The 20,835-nt window shown below is 32.5% G+C and overlaps 1 protein-coding gene and 3 non-coding genes across 4 annotated transcripts in view; 3 read left to right on the top strand and 1 right to left on the bottom strand.

The window, feature by feature from the left end:
* The window catches only part of LOC143234110 (T-complex protein 1 subunit alpha-like), a 28,715-nt gene extending 22,268 nt beyond the window's left edge, over positions 1-6,447 (bottom strand). The window contains exons 1-2 of the mRNA XM_076471185.1: positions 6,291-6,447; positions 2,511-2,596 (exon numbers count right to left, since the gene is read on the bottom strand). Coding sequence (XP_076327300.1) covers positions 2,511-2,596; positions 6,291-6,363 — 159 coding nt within the window. The 5' untranslated portion in view covers positions 6,364-6,447. The remainder of the gene's footprint in view (positions 1-2,510; positions 2,597-6,290) is intronic.
* Positions 6,448-9,970: 3,523 nt separating this feature from the next.
* Positions 9,971-10,054, top strand: TRNAL-AAG (transfer RNA leucine (anticodon AAG)). Its single transcript has one exon. It is a non-coding gene; the product is annotated as a tRNA-Leu (tRNA).
* A 4,542-nt stretch (positions 10,055-14,596) lies between these two features.
* On the top strand, positions 14,597-14,680 carry TRNAL-AAG (transfer RNA leucine (anticodon AAG)). Its single transcript has one exon. It is a non-coding gene; the product is annotated as a tRNA-Leu (tRNA).
* A 4,550-nt stretch (positions 14,681-19,230) lies between these two features.
* Positions 19,231-19,313, top strand: TRNAL-AAG (transfer RNA leucine (anticodon AAG)). The gene has a single exon. It is a non-coding gene; the product is annotated as a tRNA-Leu (tRNA).
* Positions 19,314-20,835: the final 1,522 nt, after the last annotated feature.

Here is a 20,835-nt window from a genome sequence, read left to right as displayed (position 1 = left end):
TTACTTGACTCCACCATAATTATATATCTGATTTTTAACTTTACAAATAGTATTTTTAGATATGACAGCAGTCATTTAACATTTAAACAATCAATCCAGGTTCAAACAAGTGTTGAAATGAAGAACACGCATGAAAGCATTGAAACCAATATCCAGATAAATATTTTTTGTTCCTCAGTAATAGTGCATCTAAGCTTTATTTTAGACTACATGGTATTGTATATGCAACTACTATTAGAACAAAGGTGTTTCAAAACTGACATATGCTTGCTTCTTTTATCTTATCTTGTGTAGCTTTTAAAATTGCAACACAATGATATTCCTTCTATAGGATTGTTTCATTGTAAATCACTCACTACCTGTCTAATTACATCTGGTCATGCCTTTTAAAGAGTTTTGTCTCCTCGAGAGTAAAAATATTCAAAAAACCATGACAGTATAATGCTTTATCTTTCTAAAGTTGGAGCCTCACAAAAGTCAGTTAAGTGGATGATCAATTTCCCGATAAGATAATTCACCCACCAAGGATTACCACATGAAGCCTGTGTAAATGTGCTGATAGAAGACAACCCTGAAGTAGCATCTTAAAATTTGAAATTTAAAAGTCAAATAAACGAACACAACCATACAAATGGAAAAAGTTTATAATACCATGTTCCATGACTGGGTGAAGGTATCAAACAATAATTAGTGATGTCGAGAAAATTTTTTACGTAGAGGAGTGAACAACATTTCAACCTTCTTCGGTCATCATCAGGTTCACAAAGAAGGAAAGAGGTAACTGACCGGAAGCTGACCACATGTTTGAAAGGGGTTGTGTAACTGAGTGTCGAAATGTAGAGGGTTGGCTTAGATGTTTGAATATATAATTTTATATTATTTATTATTATTATTTATATTTTTTCATACAGGTATAAAGGTGTTCCTTTGTATTGGTTTATTTTGGGCTTAAGTTGTTGTACAAGTAAGGCTTCTTTAATTTTGCATTTGTTTATGTTTGTTTATTTATTTAGTATTTGAGTGTTTTCTATGGTTATGTTGTGTTTATTTGACTTGCAGTGTTCGAAACCGTGTGAAGGCAACTTATGTTCTTTAAATCTGGTTTCCATTTTCTACTTGTTTCTCCAATATAGAAGTCGTGGCAGTTATCACATTGTATTTTATAAATAATGTTGGTGTAATGTTTGTCAGTGTAGTTTACATCTAAGCCCGCCCTCTTTCTTTCTTTGTGAACCTGACGATGACCGAAAAAGGTCGAAACGTTGTTCACTCCTCTATGTAAAAACTTTTCTCAACCCAAACGAGCCGTTTTTATATATATGGTATCAAACAGTTCTACTTTGGAATAAGTCACAAACTTCACTATTGTATGTTACAGTAAAACTGTTAAGAGTAACTGATAAGAAAAAAAGAATCTTGAAGAAAGCACAAACCAAATGAGGGACTCACATGGGTGTGTGGCACCACTAATAACTTTTCCTGATTGAACAGTTTTTCTTTTCCAACTGAGACCTACAACTTTCTACAAGCTAGGAGATAATATGAGGTAACAAACTCGCATAGCAAGAAAAATTTAAGAGGTTTAAAAATAAAAGAATATATTACAAGTGAACTACACAAAACATACAACACTTATCAAGCTATGTAGAAAAAATTGTCATAACTAGCCTTTAAAATGATTACCTTTTATATGCTTGTTATGAAAACAAAATAATCATTAACTAAACTAAATGACAACACTTATGCTAAACAGTCTTTTACATCAAACATGTACAAAAAGACCTGGCATCCACAAATTTTTAATTATTTTTTCATTGAAAAGTGTGCTTTTCTGTAAATAAAACATTTTACATTGCTAAAATCACAAAAGTTTGGTACTGCAATCAGATTTCTAATTTGTGATGTCTAACTGCAAACTGTCAAACAGGGTATCGGCACAGAGGTTCTCAACTGTCTGGAGATGTTCGAGACATTTGGCACTTGAAATTTCCAAAACAATTTCATGTTGGTTTATATTAAAAGCATTATAAGCATTAAATTACATTACAAAAAATGTTTTATGTCTAAAATGAACAACTGGCACAAAATTGAAAATCTGATCATAAATATTCTTAATGGAAAAACACAAATGAACCCCACTTATGCCTCCTGAATGTCATAGAGATTAAATATTTTTTATGCAAAATCATAGTTAATCAATCATAAAAATTAAAATCCTCAGTTTCAGTCTACAGAAGTGCAAGCTTATTCTATAAATTATCTTAAAAGTAAAGTTAGTTTTGAAGCCATTAATTTCAAGATGTAATTTCTTCAAAAAATGTTAAAAAGCAGTGATAAAACTGGATGAATATTCAAATATAAGCAATTGTTATAACATTAAATATTCTATATTAAATCTTTAAAAAATGGTGCTCATTTATGGAAACTTAATTTTCCTGAAACAAGAGCTTCTTTAATATATTACAAAAATGAGATAAAAGAGGAAGCTAACAAAACAGTGGCTAACGTACCCCTACATCATCCACAAGCATCTTGTCCAGACCAACTGGCCCTAGTGAGCTTTTCACTATGTTTGAAATAGAACATGATGCCATAACTGTAAAGAAAAAAAAAAGGTATCTGAAGCACCTTACAAAAAAATCTTACACTTCGACATACAAGTTAAAATACAAGATTCAAAACCACCACCTACACACCAGAAATACTGTACATCAGCTTACACTATAAACAATCACTGATAAAAGTTTACAGTCTATCTTTACCATTCTGCACAAATTTAATATTCACTTATTTTTATCAAGAGCATGTACTGAAAAATGATTGGGCACCAATAATTTACTCAATCTTTCCAAGTCAACACAATGTAAATATTCAACAAAATATTACACATACTTGAATACATTGAATTATTAGATTGTCCATAAATACATGTATTTTAACAGGAAAATTTGGAAAAGTATAAACCAATGTTGTAAAACATGCTTTAGTCAAAATAAGCACCATTTATTTCAACACACTTTTACAAACATGTAATATGCTGTTTATGCCCTTAATGTAGAAATCAGTTTCTATGGTCAGTGAACTCCCTGAAAAATATATATGTAAAAAACGGCTTGTTTGGGTTGAGAAAATTTTTTACGTAAAGGAGCGAACAACGTTTCAAACTTCTTCGATCATCGTCAGGTTCACAAAGAAAGACAGAGGTAACTGACCGGAAGCTGACCACATGTTTGAAAGGAGTTACCAACAGAAAGAAGACAACTTAGATAATTTTATTGACATCCAACAGCCAAACTTCCCAGGAACAATTAAAAATTTATATTTTCCAGAAACACCTAAAAACAACATCTTAAAAATGATTTTTTCAAAGAATTTTCTCACAAAACCATCAACATAATTTCACAAAACAGAAAGCTAAAAAATAATTTTACAAAAGAGACATTAATTCCATTAAAAACCTAAAACAAGACAAAAATATAAAAATTCTAAATGCAGATAAAGGAAATGCTATAGTCATAATGAACACAAATGAATACATACAAAAAATGAAAAACATCCTATCAGACACTAACAAATTTGAACCAATACACACAAATCTAACAAAGACACATGAAACACAACTAAACAAAATACTACTAAAAATGAAAAAAGCCAACACAATTTCACAAACACTATTTCTACCTACGCAAAACCAACTCATACACGCCACAAATATACAGCATCCCCAAACCTCTTAAACCAGATTGTCCATTACGACCAATAATGTCCACATATGAATTCCCTGAAAGCTTTTTTTGCAGCTGCCTGGTTGTTAAAGCATTTATTGTTCAAAATGTTGTCAAAGTGGTTGAAAAAAATTAAAATCCATAGAGGAAAGGTCTGGGGAACAACGTGTATGAAACAGAACATCAATTCCCAATTTGTTCAATTTTTTAGCATCATCCTTGACACATTGAGAGCTCATTGCCATGAAGAAGAATAAGGACCTTTCAACTGAAGAGAACTTACAGTGAATGATGTTGACCACAGTCACCATGACCTTTCTTTGGAGAAACTTTGGCTTTGGGGCTGTTTTGCAATCAAGCCATTGTGTAGATCCTTTCTGACTGTCTTACAGAATCCACTTTTCATTGTATATCACTATCTGTTCAAGAAATGGGTCATTTCGGTTCCACAATAGCAACATAGAGCAGGTCTCATAACAAACAAAAATGGATTAAACCAACCAACGATTAATTACTCAATATTCAATTTCTAAATATGATTGTGAGAATTCTGAAATTTATTTCTGGACAACCTAATATTTTCAGAATAGTGCACAACAGGAGATTGTAGCTCATTCCATTATCCCTTTTGTCACAGGTCAAGGTCATGCCATCACGTTTGTGAAGAATTCAAAATTTTATTGAACTACTAATTTATGTCAATAAGTTTGACATCAAATTGTAGATTATAATTCAAAACTTAATATTATATACCAGTTAATTTCTTCATTTAAAAGTAAATATTAAAAGAACACATTAATTACAGATTTTTGTAAGTCATGTGGTATGTTGAATGGAGCACTGTTTAAAATTAGATATACATGATGTCAAAATACTAAGTCTATAGTTTCATACAAATTTGGAACTCAAATTACTAATATTACCTTGCTAGAATATAAAACAAGAACCTCATATCTTATTTTGCCGAAATATATCTTATGTACTGAATCAAACACAATGGCCTCCTTCACCTCTTCATAATTGAAATGTGACTATATTACAAAATACTAGTATACTGAAACACAACCAAGAGAGGGAAGACAAAAGGTCAGTTTTATATTACTAGATACATAATATGTACACGTACACCTCATTATTGCAAGTTATGTAGAGTTAACTGGTATGACTGGAATGCCAATAAAATAAAATATATATATACACAGCATAATGAGACTTACACTTAACATTTGCATTTTTGTGTTATAACACAGTCATTCTAGAAAAAACAATTTATATTTATTTACTAATTTTTCCACAATGATTGCAAGGTTAGTCAAGTGACAGACCCCACAGAGTTAAGGGTACAGAAAAAAAAAGTTTCACTAAAAACAAACATTTCAAATGTATTGATGCAGTTCTAGAGATTACATGAAAATAATATTTGAGATTTTTGGGACAAAGAATATTTTTTAAATCATAACATGAAATCACTTTACACTCAGACTGGTAACGAAAGAGTATTTTTGCACACAAATCTTTAGTAAAAATATTTCACTGAAAAATCTTATTTTAGTATACAAAATACTTGCAATCTTTGCCTAAAAGTCTACCAAATTTTGTGAAGATACCCATGCTGTATCAAAAGTTGTAGTACAAATATATAATGTATAGACAAACTTGTGTACATTATATCAAGGCCAAAGTGAAAGAGTTAACTGTCTCAGTATTACTATGATTTACATCAATTACACTATGCTGAAATTGAACCTAAAGAACAAAGCATAAAAACTGACAAATTAACATTCCACGTTTTTTTAAAGAAACAAGTTTTTCCACACAGCAACCCAACATAAAACTTGGATATTTATTATTATTATTATTGTATATTTCACTTAAAAAACTGATTTTATAATTTTCTTTATGAACAGTTATCCCTAAATACAATTTTCTTCTTTACAAAAACAAGCATTATATTCATTTACAAATAATATCCAGGTCTGCATATTTAATTGTCATGCTCAGTCTATATAAAGATGACTTTCCATTTAATTTGTACCGCACATGTAGGATGGTGCATAATGTTAACAAAGACCAGATTCTACAATTTCTTATTCTCTCAGTTTAACTAAATTCGATATTTTTGTCTGTTATTACACTTCAAATAATCAATTCAACAAAAACGTCTTAGTCTCGTATGCATCTTCATCATATTAACATTTTTAAATTATTAAAACGTTTTAGAAATTTCCTAAAATTTTATAAACGTCTATGTTTTCTGAATACAATATACGCTTTAACTAAGTTAAACTACTTTAACTTGATGCATTCTGAACATTATACTTCCAACATTTCAATTCAAATCCGACTCCTATCGTTTCCAGAATTTTCGATGGAACACCCTACACTTAACAGGGAATATGACTCACGAGACAATAAGGCCTACCAACTCGCATTCACAAGCAAAGGCACGCAACATCTGCAAACCCATTTTTGTAAACCTTAATTACAATAAACAGGATACTTTCAGATTTTTACATACGAAATAAATATACTTCATAAATAATATTGTATCAACAAACACTTTACCATTTTGCGTTCTAACAGATTCTCCCGAAGTTCTTGTACCTCCAACACTGAGAACACTACCTACAACAGACATTTTGGAAAAGACAACGTGGGCAGAACGTTAGGCTAAACCGATCATGGTTCGCTGTACAAATCATACCGACTTTTACCGAAAACTTTCCGAAGTTCTTAATTATAGATGACGCTATTCTAAATGATAAGAAATCTTCCAATCAAAATATTAACTTCTTTCTAAGAAAAACTATTTTGGATTTCTATAGTTTCCTTTTCAGTTCACTTTAAATGAAAACGTTCTATTGTTTCTTAGCCTAATTGTGCGGAGGTATTATTAAAAACTTAGTTCACTAGATGCTTAAATATCATTTATCAGAATATGTAAAAGAAGTTACAACGAGGTTTGCCGTATCACAAATAATTAATTTTTTTTAGATCGGGTTCAATGTGTTTAGATGACAAGTGTGTCAACACTGGGAACTAGAACATTCCTAATTTGCGTTCCGTTGGTACAAAATTACACCTGCACCAAGCCTCGCCAAATATTTTAAAATTTAGGAGCCAGCCTCAAAACTCAAAAGTCAGGTGTGCCTAATCTAAATTCGCCACTGTTTGTATCGAATAATTGTGGTTACTCAGTGCCTCAGTCATACGCAGTTTATTTCTTTTTCTCATATTTACTCAACATAACTGCGCCATTAAAGTTCTAGACAATCATTTACATGTATAAAGAAATTGTCGCTTAGAAATACATTTGGTTGCAAAAGTTCAGGTGTCACATGATATCCGTGGTTTTCGCATGTGATCAAATCGTGTGCCCTCAGGTTCAATTCTAGCTTTGCTTCTTTTATTTTTAGCTGTTAAGAGAAGAATGCAAAATATTTGTAGCTTGGTTAACTTTACTTGATTAATGATTTAAAGCATAGTATGAAATGCACATTAGGATTCCTTAACAGTTTCATTCAACTCTAGTTATCTTCCACTGCTCTATGCTGCTAGGCATGCATTTTTTAACTACAGATGCATATTTAGGTTGTGTTGGGGTGTCGCCCTAGTCATGCATTGCCCTCTTCTTACAGATAATTAATATTTTCAGTCTGTTTTAACAAACTCTTTTTCGTAATAATTCCCAAGCATATATTTATGCTAATTTTGAATTATTTTTCACAGGCATTTACTTGGCAAAACTGTGTAGCTATAAATATTATACTCTGTATATCTGACAATAAACAATAGGTCCTGCAAGTAGATTTTGCATATTTCTGATCTACACAGTTCTCTAGCAAATGCAGTTTTTTCCTTTGCGCTAATCTAAACAGCGTATTTTTAAAGAAATAGATACTTTTTACTGAATGTATATCAGTCCGTTTTGCTGTTGTTATTTCTTTTGCACAAACTCAATTAGTTTGAGAGAAAATTCAAAATTACTTTCCACCACTTCCGACTCTAATCTCCATTAGGAAGTGGGCCTATCGTGTATACCTTTGGGAAAATTAGTTTTAATTGAAATACCAAAAACATACCTATAGGTACGTGCAGCCAGCAGCCTGTTTCTACAGTCAGTCAGGTGATGTGCAGAGGCTATAACTTAGGGTATTTTCTAATGAGAAATGACAACAGTCAAATGTTAACACGAGTCACCCTGGGAAAGTAAGACTATATAGATTTAAGTGTCTACTAGGAAGTTTTTTCAGACTGTAACTTATATAAAACATCTGAACGTAAAAAGAAAACAAGTAAAAGCGACTGTTCTTTGTGGTTTGCATTCGTTTGTTTGTTTTTGAATTTCGCGCAAAGTTACTCGAGGATTATCTGCGCTAGCCGTCCCTAATTTAGGAGTGTAAGACTAGAGGGAAGGGGCAGCTAGTCATCACTACCCACCGCCAACTCTTGGACTACTCTTTTAACCAACGAATAGTGGGATTGACCGTCACATTATAACGCCCCCACGGCTGAAATGGCGAGCATGTTTGGTGCGACAAAGATTCGAACTTGCGACCCTCAGATTACAAGTCGAACGCCTCAATCCACCTGGCCATGCCGGGCCTGGTTTGCGTTCACCTGTAAATATTATTTTCATTGCGTGCTTCACACATGTATCCAGTCTCTTTCCTTTCTCAGGCTCCCCAATGGCTCAGCGGTATGTCTGCGAACGTGCAACGCTAAAAATAGGGTTTCGATACCCGAGGTGGGCAGAGCACAGATAGCTCATTGTGTAGCTTTGTGCTTAATTCAAAACAACAACAACAATCCTTTCTCGAACTCAATCAGATTCAAAATAACTTTGTAGCAAACTCCTTAGATGAATCTTTTGTTATTCTGTGAACTTTTATTGTTGACATATTTTAATTGTTCTTTGACTGAACATGTATATACGCGTGTTTGAATATTGTCATTGTGTCAGTTTTCTCCTGGTTGTTATACATTTCAGCTTTGGTACAAAACATTTTCGTTGTCGTCTTCGATCAATATAAGGCACAATCTCAACAACTTTCTGGACCACATTTTTATGCTAAAACTGCATAAAACCAATTAAATGAAAGATATAAAATAACATGTATTACGAAAAAACATACGATACCCGCATATCATATTCATTATCAAAGGTTTGGTTTGATTTTGAATTTTGTACAAAGCTACACGAAGGCTATCTCCGCTAGCCGTCTCTAATTTAGCAGTGTAGGACTAGAGAGAACGCAACTAGTCATCACCACCAAACGCCAACTTTTGGGCGACTCTTTTACCAACGAATAGTGGTATGGATCGTCACGTTATAACGCCCTCACGGTTGAAAGGGCGAGCGTGTTGGGTGTGACGGGGCTTACAAATCGAGTGCCTTAACCCCCTAGCCATGCTGGGCCCATTCCTAAAGGATTTTTATTTTGACTACTTTATGTATGGAAAGAAGAACGCTTTGTTACATTGACCAGAGCCAGGCATGGCCAAGCGTGTGAAGGCGTGCGACTTGAAATCTGAGGGTCGCGAGTTCGCATCTCCGCCGCGCCAAGCATGCTCGCCCTTTAAGCCGTGAAAGCGTTATAATGTACAGACAATCACACTATTCGTTGGTAAAAGAGTACCTCTGTGACAAAATTGTAATAATAATTTCTTCCAATACAGAATTGTTGACTGAATTCATACAAAATATATTACATGGATAACCTACTGAATATTTAAACAAAGTATTGTGTTATAGTTATAATTTTAGAAAGAGAGAGATTATATGATAAACAACTTTGTGTACAACTAGAGACTTTTTATCTTGAAAAACGTAAAGTACAAAGTAGGATTATCTAAATATAAACTTCCCTTTATTACTTGCAACGTGTTTTATTCATTTATCTTTTAATGAAAAAACTCAAAGTTCTCTGTTTCTTTATTAATAGTTAAGCACAAAGCCGTGCAACGGACTTGAGATGTGCTTACCACAAGTATCGAAATGCGGTCTTTAGTGCTACAAGCCTCCGGAATTACCCCTGTGCCAATGAAACGGAAACTTTGTGTTCTATATTTATTGATCATGGTATAGCATATATTATTCAATGCATGCAAATCTGTGTTATATTTGAAAATATAGATAAGTGTTCTTTATTTTATTTTCACGCTATTTCGAATATATTATAGAATTTATATTTTGAAAACAGTACAACAATTAGGAAAATTTAGTAGTCAAGAAGTATTTACATGTCAGAATGGCCGAGCGGTCCAAGGCGCTGCGTTAAGGTCGCAGTCCGGTATTCCGGGCGTGGGTTCGAATCCCACTTCTGACAGACAGAGCTCGTGTTTTGTTGAAAAAGCGGCAGAAATGAAAAGTAGATCTATTCGTTTATAACGTATTTTATAATAACTGATTAGAAAATAAATTTTCGGAATGAATGATGTTTTTAATGTCAATATAAATGTGTCTTTCGTTTAATTTTGTTTTGTTGTAACTAGGCAGACAAATGTAAGTACACGTTAATAATTCTGGTTTGTCTGCTTACTCTACTGTAACATTGAATATCAAACTATAATAGAACCCTTACTTAAATGATACTGAAAAAAACGTTTTTATTACGCGATGTACAGCCCCCAATTTTACGAAATTTTTATCCTGTGTAGATATAGAGTTGCAATAGCGTCACGATTTTCTCGTTTCGCTTCCGCTTCGTGTCAAGGAGAATCTGATTATTTTTCTCCATTTTCAGGGTGCAGATATGACGTCATGAATACATCACATGCAGATCTAATTTACAAGAGTCATCTATATAAAGATAATAGCACTGTCTATTATATGTCCATGTAAATACTTCACAAGGTGTGTATGGATCTTCACCAAAATTGGTATTGAGGTTCATTAGGTCGATAAAGAAATATACACAAACTATCAACTTCGCATTTTGCGGTACAAGTGAGTGTTTCTGTTGTTGTTGTTTTTTACCACTACTTCGCACCAATTGATGAATCTCACCAAATTTGGCATGAAGCTTTGTTGGGTCCATGAAGAGATACATTCAAATTTACGATTTCACATGTTGTGTTTTGCTCTCTTTTAAAAGTATATATAAAGGAAACAACTTTTCATGTTCTGAGATAACCTTTTATTAATCCTGAATTTACATAAATTTCGTCCACGGCACGGTTACCCCAAATAGTTTATATAACAGAGTAATATACCAGGATGACTGTTTTAGAACTGAGAGCATATTGGTTCACAAAGACATAAAACAAGGAAATTGGATATAAATGTAACCGTACAAAAGCTTCAAAAATTTAATGTGATAGATTGGATTGAAGGCTTACACCACTATAGGAATTATTACTAAGAAGTTCAGAATGAAAGTAAAAAAGGCTGTATAATAATATGCTAATAACACCATATTTACTCCAATCCAAAGTACGTGATACATTTCGCACAATACTAGGGATTTTGTTAAAAAACAAATCAGAAAATCAAAAAGGGTGTATAAGAAAGAAATAGGTCAATAATGTTAAATGTAACAGTGCAAGGATTTATTTATGCGTTTTAAGTGTAAGAAGAGACTCTGTCAACATTGATACGGTTTGCGTTCATGAGTAAGAGAATCTGAGGGTCGCATGTTCGAATCACCATCACACCAAACATGGTCGCACTTTCAGCCGTGGGGGCGTTATAATGTGACGATCAATCCCACTATTCGTTGGTAAAAAAACTAGTCCAAGAGTTGGCGGTGGGTGGTGATGACTAGCTTTCTTTCCTCTAGTCTTACACCACTAAATTAGGGACGGCTAGCACAGATAGCCCTCGAGTAGCTTTGTGCGAAATTCAAAAACAAATAAACAAATACATTGATCCTTCTGAAAAAAACGTAAAAGTTCTTCGTTTAAGATCTAAATTTTTCAGCATTTTGTCTTTTTTAATCATTTTAACATAGTGTTGATCTACTTCCCTTTAAAGGAAATAGTTAATTGTTTCTAAAGTTTGTCTTACATATAATAATATATATTCATCAAAGTATATTTTTATGTAGATTTTTCTGTAGTCCGTGTATAATTCTACATATTAATTTACCTATTCTATGAGTCTTAAACACTAAAGGACATTTTTACGGATTTAAGTATGTACTTTTACATAGTATATCTTTTTTAAAGCGTTGATTTACGAATTCTTTATTGTTAAAGGATATTATTGTATTTTATTCATTGTTAAACGGCATTCTTGTGTTGAATTCATTGTTAAAGAGCTTTCGTTTTCTAAAGTCATGTATTATAATTACGGTATTTTTTTCCTTTCAATTGAAAAGTAAAAAAAAAATCACTTGATGATATATTAATTTTATGATATATCATTTTTTATTTTAAAATTATAATTAAAGGGTCTTTTCTATCATTATTATTATTATGCATTATCTCATATTGTATCTCATTTTACGCCATAGTTAAGTGTTTAATTCTTATAGTAAGTGACGTCCGTGTGATGTTTATATAGTCTTAGGAATAAAAGAGTGATAACATGCTCCTCAAGTATGTTAAGAGTTTAAAACCTGTTGGTTTTAAATTTTAATTTCAAGTTTAATGAGAAACGGGAAACAGACGAGGTACCAAAAGTGTAATATGTAAAAATGTCATATATTTCCTACCTGTTTATACATAAACTGTTCTTCACACTTCTTTAGTTAGTAGAACGACGTTTTCTCATCAAAATGTAGTACATTAAACCGTTGAAGTTGGCTTATTCAAGTTGCCTTTTTGTCTTTGTTTTTATAGCAGACAATATCTACTCTACCTGAATGAAAGTTACAGTACTTTTGTGTTGAAAGAAACAACGTTCTTTGCTGGTTGAATGGATGACGTCTGCAGTCCACAGCCAACGAACGCTGTGAGAAGATGACTAGTCACACGACGATGCTACCAGAACACAAAGGAACTATGATTCCTGTATTAGCATGAAGGCTTAGTTATACGCAGCTTTCCATGGATTTCAATTTGACTAGTTCTTAAGGCATTTGTCTTGAGGAAAGAAATCTGCTAATATTTTCACTTATCCAGTTAAGACATTATATATGCAAAAACGGCACGTTTGGGTTAAGAAATTTATTTTACATAGAAGAGCGAACAACGTTTCGACCTTCTTCGGTTATCGTCAGGTTCACGAAGAAATGACGATTACCAAAAAGGTCGAAACGTTGTTCGCTCTTCTATGTAAAATATTTTCTCAACCCAAACGAGCCGTTTATATATATATCTCTACAAGTGGGTTTTCCCGACATCACACTTAAGACATTGTACATTCTTTTATGTAAGTAAGAACACTATTTTTCTTTTGTTTTTTTGTGTTGTAATAAAGCTGTTTTACACACATCTCACGTGCCCAGTCTGTTTTCAATGTTTAAAATTTAGACGAGTTTTCAATTTCACATTACTTAAAATATTCTGCTGATTTTGTTGTTATTAAGTGGACCTATGTAATACTTGCTAGGAAATCAGTTCATGGAATATCGATATTTTGTGTTAAAAACGGAGTTCTGACTCTTAAAACTGTATATTCGACATTATGTCAAATGATGAGGAAATTCAAGCGTTATTACTTTTTAGTATAATGTATTTCTTTTTTCAAAAAAATAATATTGTAAAAAAGTTAAAATATTTAAATAATCTACAGTTATACTGGTCAAAAATGTCTTTTTACAAACATCCTATTTACGCTTACAAATGTATGTATGACAGAACAGCACACTCTTAGAGAGAAATGAAAGATCCTCCATTTTGTTTTTGTTAATCCAATTGATCTGAACTTGGTGCCAAAAAAACTTCAGAGTTCCAACAATATTTGTTTTGAGTGGAAAATGTGATTTAAAGATTCCTATATTTTCAGTTGTGATGTAAGGCCAGGAAAAAAAGAAAAAAGAAAATGACCTGCATTTCAAAAATGGATTAATGCTCTGTGTTAGTGCACCCCGTTGTGACAGCGGTAAGTCTCCGGATCTATAATGCTAAAATCAGTGGTTCATTTCCTCTCAGTGGACACAGCAGATATCCCGATGTAGCTTTGCTATAAGAAAAACACAAACACATACCCTATATTAGTATATTCAACAGGTCAGTGCTAATTTGTAACATATTGAACAGTTTTCACCAACAAACGTTTGAAGGTTAAAATACACCTATTAAGTAACGTGTGGTTTCATCACTTGCTCATTGAAAATGGAAACTATTGCATCAAGATTATTTGACCATTTGGCTCCGTGACAAAATTGTAATAATAATAATAATTTATTCCAACGCAGAATTGTTGACTGAATTCATACAAAATATATTACATGGATAACCTACTGAATATTTAAACAAAGTATTGTGTTATAGTTATAATTTTAGAAAGAGAGAGATTATATGATAAACAACTTTGTGTACAACTAGAGACTTTTTATCTTGAAAAAACGTAAAGTACAAAGTAGGATTATCTAAATTTAAACTTCCCTTTATTACTTGCAACGTGTTTTATTCATTTATCTTTTAATGAAAAAACTCAAAGTTCTCTGTTTCTTTATTAATAGTTAAGCACAAAGCCGTGCAACGGACTTGAGATGTGCTTACCACAAGTATCGAAATGCGGTCTTTAGTGCTATAAGCCTCCGGAATTACCCCTGTGCCAATGAAACGGAAACTTTGTGTTCTATATTTATTGATCATGGTATAGCATATATTATTCAATGCATGCAAATCTGTGTTATATTTGAAAATATAGATAAGTGTTCTTTATTTTATTTTCACACTATTTCGAATATATTATACAATTTATATTTTGAAAACAGTACAAAAATTAGGAAAATTTAGTAGTCAAGAAGTATTTACATGTCAGAATGGCCGAGCGGTCCAAGGCGCTGCGTTAAGGTCGCAGTCCGGTATTCCGGGCGTGGGTTCGAATCCCACTTCTGACACACAGATCTCGTGTTTTGTTCAAATCAAAAAAGCGGCAGAAATGAAAAGTCGATCTATTCGTTTATAACGTATTTTATAATAACTGATTAGAAAATAAATTTTCGGAATAAATGATGTTTTTAATGTCAATATAAATGTGTCTTTCGTTTAATTTTGTTTTATTGTAACTAGGCAGACAAATGTAAGTACATGTTAATAATTCTGGTTTGTCTGCTTACTCTACTGTAACATTGAATATCAAACTATAATAGAACCCTTACTTAAATGATACTGAAAAAAACGTTTTTATTACGCGATGTACAGCCCCCAATTTTACGAATTTTTATCCTGTGTAGATATAGAGTTGCAATAGCGTCACGATTTTCTCGTTTCGCTTCCGCTTCGTGTCAAGGAGAATCTGATTATTTTTCTCCATTTTCAGGGTGCAGATATGACGTCATGAATACATCACATGCAGATCTAATTTACAAGAGTCATCTATATAAAGATAATAGCACTGTCTATTATATGTCCATGTAAATACTTCACAAGGTGTGTATGGATCTTCACCAAAATTGGTATTGAGGTTTATTAGGTCGATAAAGAAATATTCACAAACTATCAACTTCGCATTTTGCGGTACAAGTGAGTGTTTCTGTTCTTGTTGTTTTTTTACCACTACTTCGCATCAATTGATGAATCTTCACCAAATTTGGCATGAAGCTTTGTTGGGTCCATGAGGAGATACATTCAAATTTACGATTTCACATGTTGTGTTTTGCTCTCTTTAAAAGTATATATAAAGGAAACAACTTTTCATGTTCTGAGATAACCTTTATTAATCCTGAATTTACATAAATTTCGTCCACGGCACGGTTACCCCAAATAGTTTATATAACAGAGTAATATACCAGGATGACTGTTTTAGAACTGAGAGCATATTGGTTCACAAAGACATAAAACAAGGAAATTGGATATAAATGTAACCGTACAAAAACTTCAAAAATTTAATGTGATAGATTGGATTGAAGGCTTACACCATTATAGAAATTATTACTAAGAAGTTCAGAATGAAAGTAAAAAAGGCTGTATAATAATATGCTAATAACACCATATTTACTCCAATCCAAAGTACGTGATACATTTCGCACAATACTAGGGATTTTGTTAAAAAACAAATCAGAAAATCAAAAAGGGTGTATAAGAAAGAAATAGGTCAATAATGTTAAATGTAACAGTGCAAGGATTTATTTATGCGTTTTAAGTGTAAGAAGAGACTCTGTCAACATTGATACGGTTTGCGTTCATGAGTAAGAGAATCTGAGGGTCGCATGTTCGAATCACCATCACACCAAACATGGTCGCACTTTCAGCCGTGGGGGCGTTATAAGTGACGATCAATCCCACTATTCGTTGGTAAAAAACTAGTCCAAGAGTTGGCGGTGGGTGGTGATGACTAGCTTTCTTTCCTCTAGTCTTACACCACTAAATTAGGGACGGCTAGCACAGATAGCCCTCGAGTAGCTTTGTGCGAAATTCAAAAACAAATAAACAAATACATTGATCCTTCTGAAAGAAACGTAAAAGTTCTTCGTTTAAGATCTAAATTTTTCAGCATTTTGTCTTTTTTAATCATTTTAACATAGTGTTGATCTACTTCCTTTAAAGGAAATAGTTTATTGTTTCTAAAGTTTGTCTTACATATAATAATATATATTCATCAAAGTATAATTTTATGCTGATTTTTCTGTAGTCCGTGTATAATTCTACATATTAATTTACCTATTCTATGAGTCTTAAACACTAAAGGACATTTTTACGGATTTAAGTATGTACTTTTACATAGTATATCTTTTTTAAAGCGTTGATTTACGAATTCTTTATTGTTAAAGGATATTATTGTATTTTATTCATTGTTAAACGGCATTCTTGTGTTGAATTCATTGTTAAAGAGCTTTCGGTTTGTAAAGTCATGTATTATAATTACGGTATTTTTTCCTTTCAATTGAAAAGTAAAAAAAAAATCACTTGATGATATATTAATTTTATGATATATCATTTTTATTTTAAAATTATAATTAAAGGGTCTTTTCTATCATTATTATTATTATGCATTATCTCATATTGTATCTCATTTTACGCCATAATTAAGTGTTTAATTCTTATAGTAAGTGACGTCCGTGTGGTGTTTATATAGTCTTAGAAATAACAGAGTGATAACATGCTCCTCAAGTATGTTAAGAGTTTAAAACCTGTTGGTTTTAAATTTTAATTTTAATTTCAAGTTTAATGAGAAACGTGAAACAGACGAGGTACCAAAAGTGTAATATGTAAAAATGTCATATATTTCCTACCTGATTATACATAAACTGTTCTTCACACTTCTTTAGTTAGTAGAACGACGTTTTCTCATCAAAATGTAGTACATTAAACCGTTGAAGTTGGCTTATTCAAGTTGCCTTTTTGTCTTTGTTTTTATAGCAGACAATATCTACTCTACCTGAATGAAAGTTACAGTACTTTTGTGTTGAAAGAAACAACGTTCTTTGCTGGTTGAGTGGATGACGTCTGCAGTCCACAGCCAACGAACGCTGTGAGAAGATGACTAGTCACACGACGATGCTACCAGAACACAAAGGAACTATGATTCCTGTATTAGCATGAAGGCTTAGTTATACGCAGCTTTCCATGGATTTCAATTTGACTAGTTCTTAAGGCATTTGTCTTGAGGAAAGAAATCTGCTAATATTTTCACTTATCCAGTTAAGACATTATATATGCAAAAACGGCACGTTTGGGTTAAGAAATTTATTTTACATAGAAGAGCGAACAACGTTTCGACCTTCTTCGGTTATCGTCAGGTTCACGAAGAAATGACGATTACCAAAAAAGGTCGAAACGTTGTTCGCTCTTCTATGTAAAATATTTTCTCAACCCAAACGAGCCGTTTTTGCATATATATTTCTCTACAAGTGGGTTTTCCCGACATCACACTTAAGACATTGTACATTCTTTTATGTAAGTAAGAACACTATTTTTCTTTTGTTTTTTTGTGTTGTAATAAAGCTGTTTTACACACATCTCACGTGCCCAGTCTGTTTTTCAATGTTTAAAATTTTGACGAGTTTTCAATTTCACATTACTTAAAATATTCTGCTGATTTTGTTGTTATTAAGTGGACCTATGTAATACTTGCTAGGAAATCAGTTCATAGAATATCGATATTTTGTGTTAAAAACCAGTTCTGACTCTTAAAACTGTATATTCGACATTATGTCAAATGATGAGGAAATTCAAGCGTTATTACCTTTTAGTATAATGTATTTCTTTTTTCAAAAAAATAATATTGTAAAAAAGTTAAATATTTAAATAATCTACAGTTATACTGGTCAAAAATGTCTTTTTACAAACATCCTATTTACGCTTACAAATGTATGTATGACAGAACAGCACACTCTTAGAGAGAAATGAAAGATCCTCCATTTTGTTTTTGTTAATCCAATTGATCTGAACTTGGTGCCAAAAAACTTCAGAGTTCCAACAATATTTGTTTTGAGTGGAAAATGTGATTTAAAGATTCCTATATTTTCAGTTGTGATGTAAGGCCAGGAAAAAAAGAAAAAAGTAAATGACCTGCATTTCAAAAATGGATTAATGCTCTGTGTTAGTGCACCCCGTTGTGACAGCGGTAAGTCTCCGGATCTATAATGCTAAAATCAGGGGTTCATTTCCTCTCAGTGGACACAGCAGATATCCCGATGTAGCTTTGCTATAAGAAAAACACAAACACATACCCTATATTAGTATATTCAACAGGTCAGTGCTAATTTGTAACATATTGAACAGTTTTCACCAACAAACGTTTGAAGGTTAAAATACACCTATTAAGTAACGTGTGGTTTCATCACTTGCTCATTGAAAATGGAAACTATTGCATCAAGATAATTTGACCATTTGGCTCCGTGACAAAATTGTAAAAATAATAATAATTTATTCCAACGCAGAATTGTTGACTGAATTCATACAAAATATATTACATGGATAACCTACTGAATATTTAAACAAAGTATTGTGTTATAGTTATAATTTTAGAAAGAGAGAGATTATATGATAAACAACTTTGTGTACAACTAGAGACTTTTTATCTTGAAAAACGTAAAGTACAAAGTAGGATTATCTAAATTTAAACTTCCCTTTATTACTTGCAACGTGTTTTATTCATTTATCTTTTAATGAAAAAACTCAAAGTTCTCTGTTTCTTTATAAATAGTTAAGCACAAAGCCGTGCAACGGACTTGAGATGTGCTTACCACAAGTATCGAAATGCGGTCTTTAGTGCTATAAGCCTCCGGAATTACCCCTGTGCCAATGAAACGGAAACTTTGTGTTCTATATTTATTGATCATGGTATAGCATATATTATTCAATGCATGCAAATCTGTGTTATATTTGAAAATATAGATAAGTGTTCTTTATTTTATTTTCACACTATTTCGAATATATTATAGAATTTATATTTTGAAAACAGTACAAAAATTAGGAAAATTTACTAGTCAAGAAGTATTTACATGTCAGAATGGCCGAGCGGTCCAAGGCGCTGCGTTAAGGTCGCAGTCCGGTATTCCGGGCGTGGGTTCGAATCCACTTCTGACAGACAGAGCTCGTGTTTTGTTCAAATCAAAAAGCGGCAGAAATGAAAAGTAGATCTATTCGTTTATAACGTATTTTATAATAACTGATTAGAAAATAAATTTTCGGAATAAATGATGTTTTTAATGTCAATATAAATGTGTCTTTCGTTTAATTTTGTTTTATTGTAACTAGGCAGACAAATGTAAGTACACGTTAATATTTCTGATACTGAAAAAAAAATCGTTTTTATTACGCGATGTACAGCTCCCAATTTTACGAAATTTTTATCCTGTGTAGATATAGAGTTGCAATAGCGGTCACGATTTTCTCGTTCCGCTTCCTGTCACGGAGAATTTTATTTTTCTCCATTTTTAGGGTGCAGATATGACGTCATGAATACATAACATGCAGATCTAATTTACAAGAGTCATCTATATAAAGATAATAGCACTGTCTGTTATATGTCCATGTAAATACTTCACAAGGTGTGTATGGATCTTCACCAAAATTGGTATGGAGGTTTATTAGGTCGATAAAGAAATATACACAAATTATCAACTTCGCATTTTGCGGTACAAGTGAGTGTTTCTGTTTTGTTGTTTTTACCACTACTTCGCACCAATTGATGAATCTTCACCAAATTTGGCATGAAGCTTTGTTGGGTCCATGAGGAGATACATTCAAATTTACGATTTCACATGTTGTGTTTTGCTCTCTTTTAAAAGTATATATAAAGGAAACAACTTTTCATGTTCTGAGATAACCTTTTATTAATCCTGAATTTACATAAATTTCGTCCACGGCACGGTTACCCCAAATAGTCTATATAACAGAGTAATATACCAGGACGACTGTTTTAGAACTGAGAGCATATTGGTTCACAAAGACATAAAAAAAGGGAAATTGGATATAAATGTAACCGTACAAAACCTTCAAAAATTTTAATGTGATAGATTGGATTGAAGGCTTACACCATTATAGGAATTATTACTAAGAAGTTCAGAATGAAAGTAAAAAAGGCTGTATAATAATATGCTAATAACACCATATTTACTCAATCCAAAGTACGTGATACATTTCGCACAATACTAGGGATTTTGTTAAAAAACAAATCAGAAAATCAAAAAGGGTGTATAAGAAAGAAATAGGTCAATAATGTTAAATGTAACAGTGCAAGGATTTATTTATGCGTTTTAAGTGTAAGAAGAGACTCTGTCAACATTGATACGGTTTGCGTTCATGAGTAAGAGAATCTGAGGGTCGCATGTTCGAATCACCATCACACCAAACATGGTCGCACTTTCAGCCGTGGGGCGTTATAATGTGACGATCAATCCCACTATTCGTTGGTAAAAAAAACTAGTCCAAGAGTTGGCGGTGGGTGGTGATGACTAGCTTTCTTCCCTCTAGTCTTACACCACTAAATTAGGGACGGCTGGCACAGATAGCCCTCAAGTAGCTTTGTGCGAAATTCAAAACAAATAAACAAATACATTGATCCTTCTGAAAGAAACGTAAAAGTTCTTTGTTTAAGATCTAAATT

The sequence above is a fragment of the Tachypleus tridentatus genome, chromosome 12 (genome assembly GCF_004210375.1).
Source record: "Tachypleus tridentatus isolate NWPU-2018 chromosome 12, ASM421037v1, whole genome shotgun sequence".
Taxonomy (NCBI): domain Eukaryota; kingdom Metazoa; phylum Arthropoda; class Merostomata; order Xiphosura; family Limulidae; genus Tachypleus; species Tachypleus tridentatus.
The sequence above is the reverse complement of the archived record's forward strand: the minus strand, read 5'-3'. Positions and strand labels throughout refer to the sequence as shown.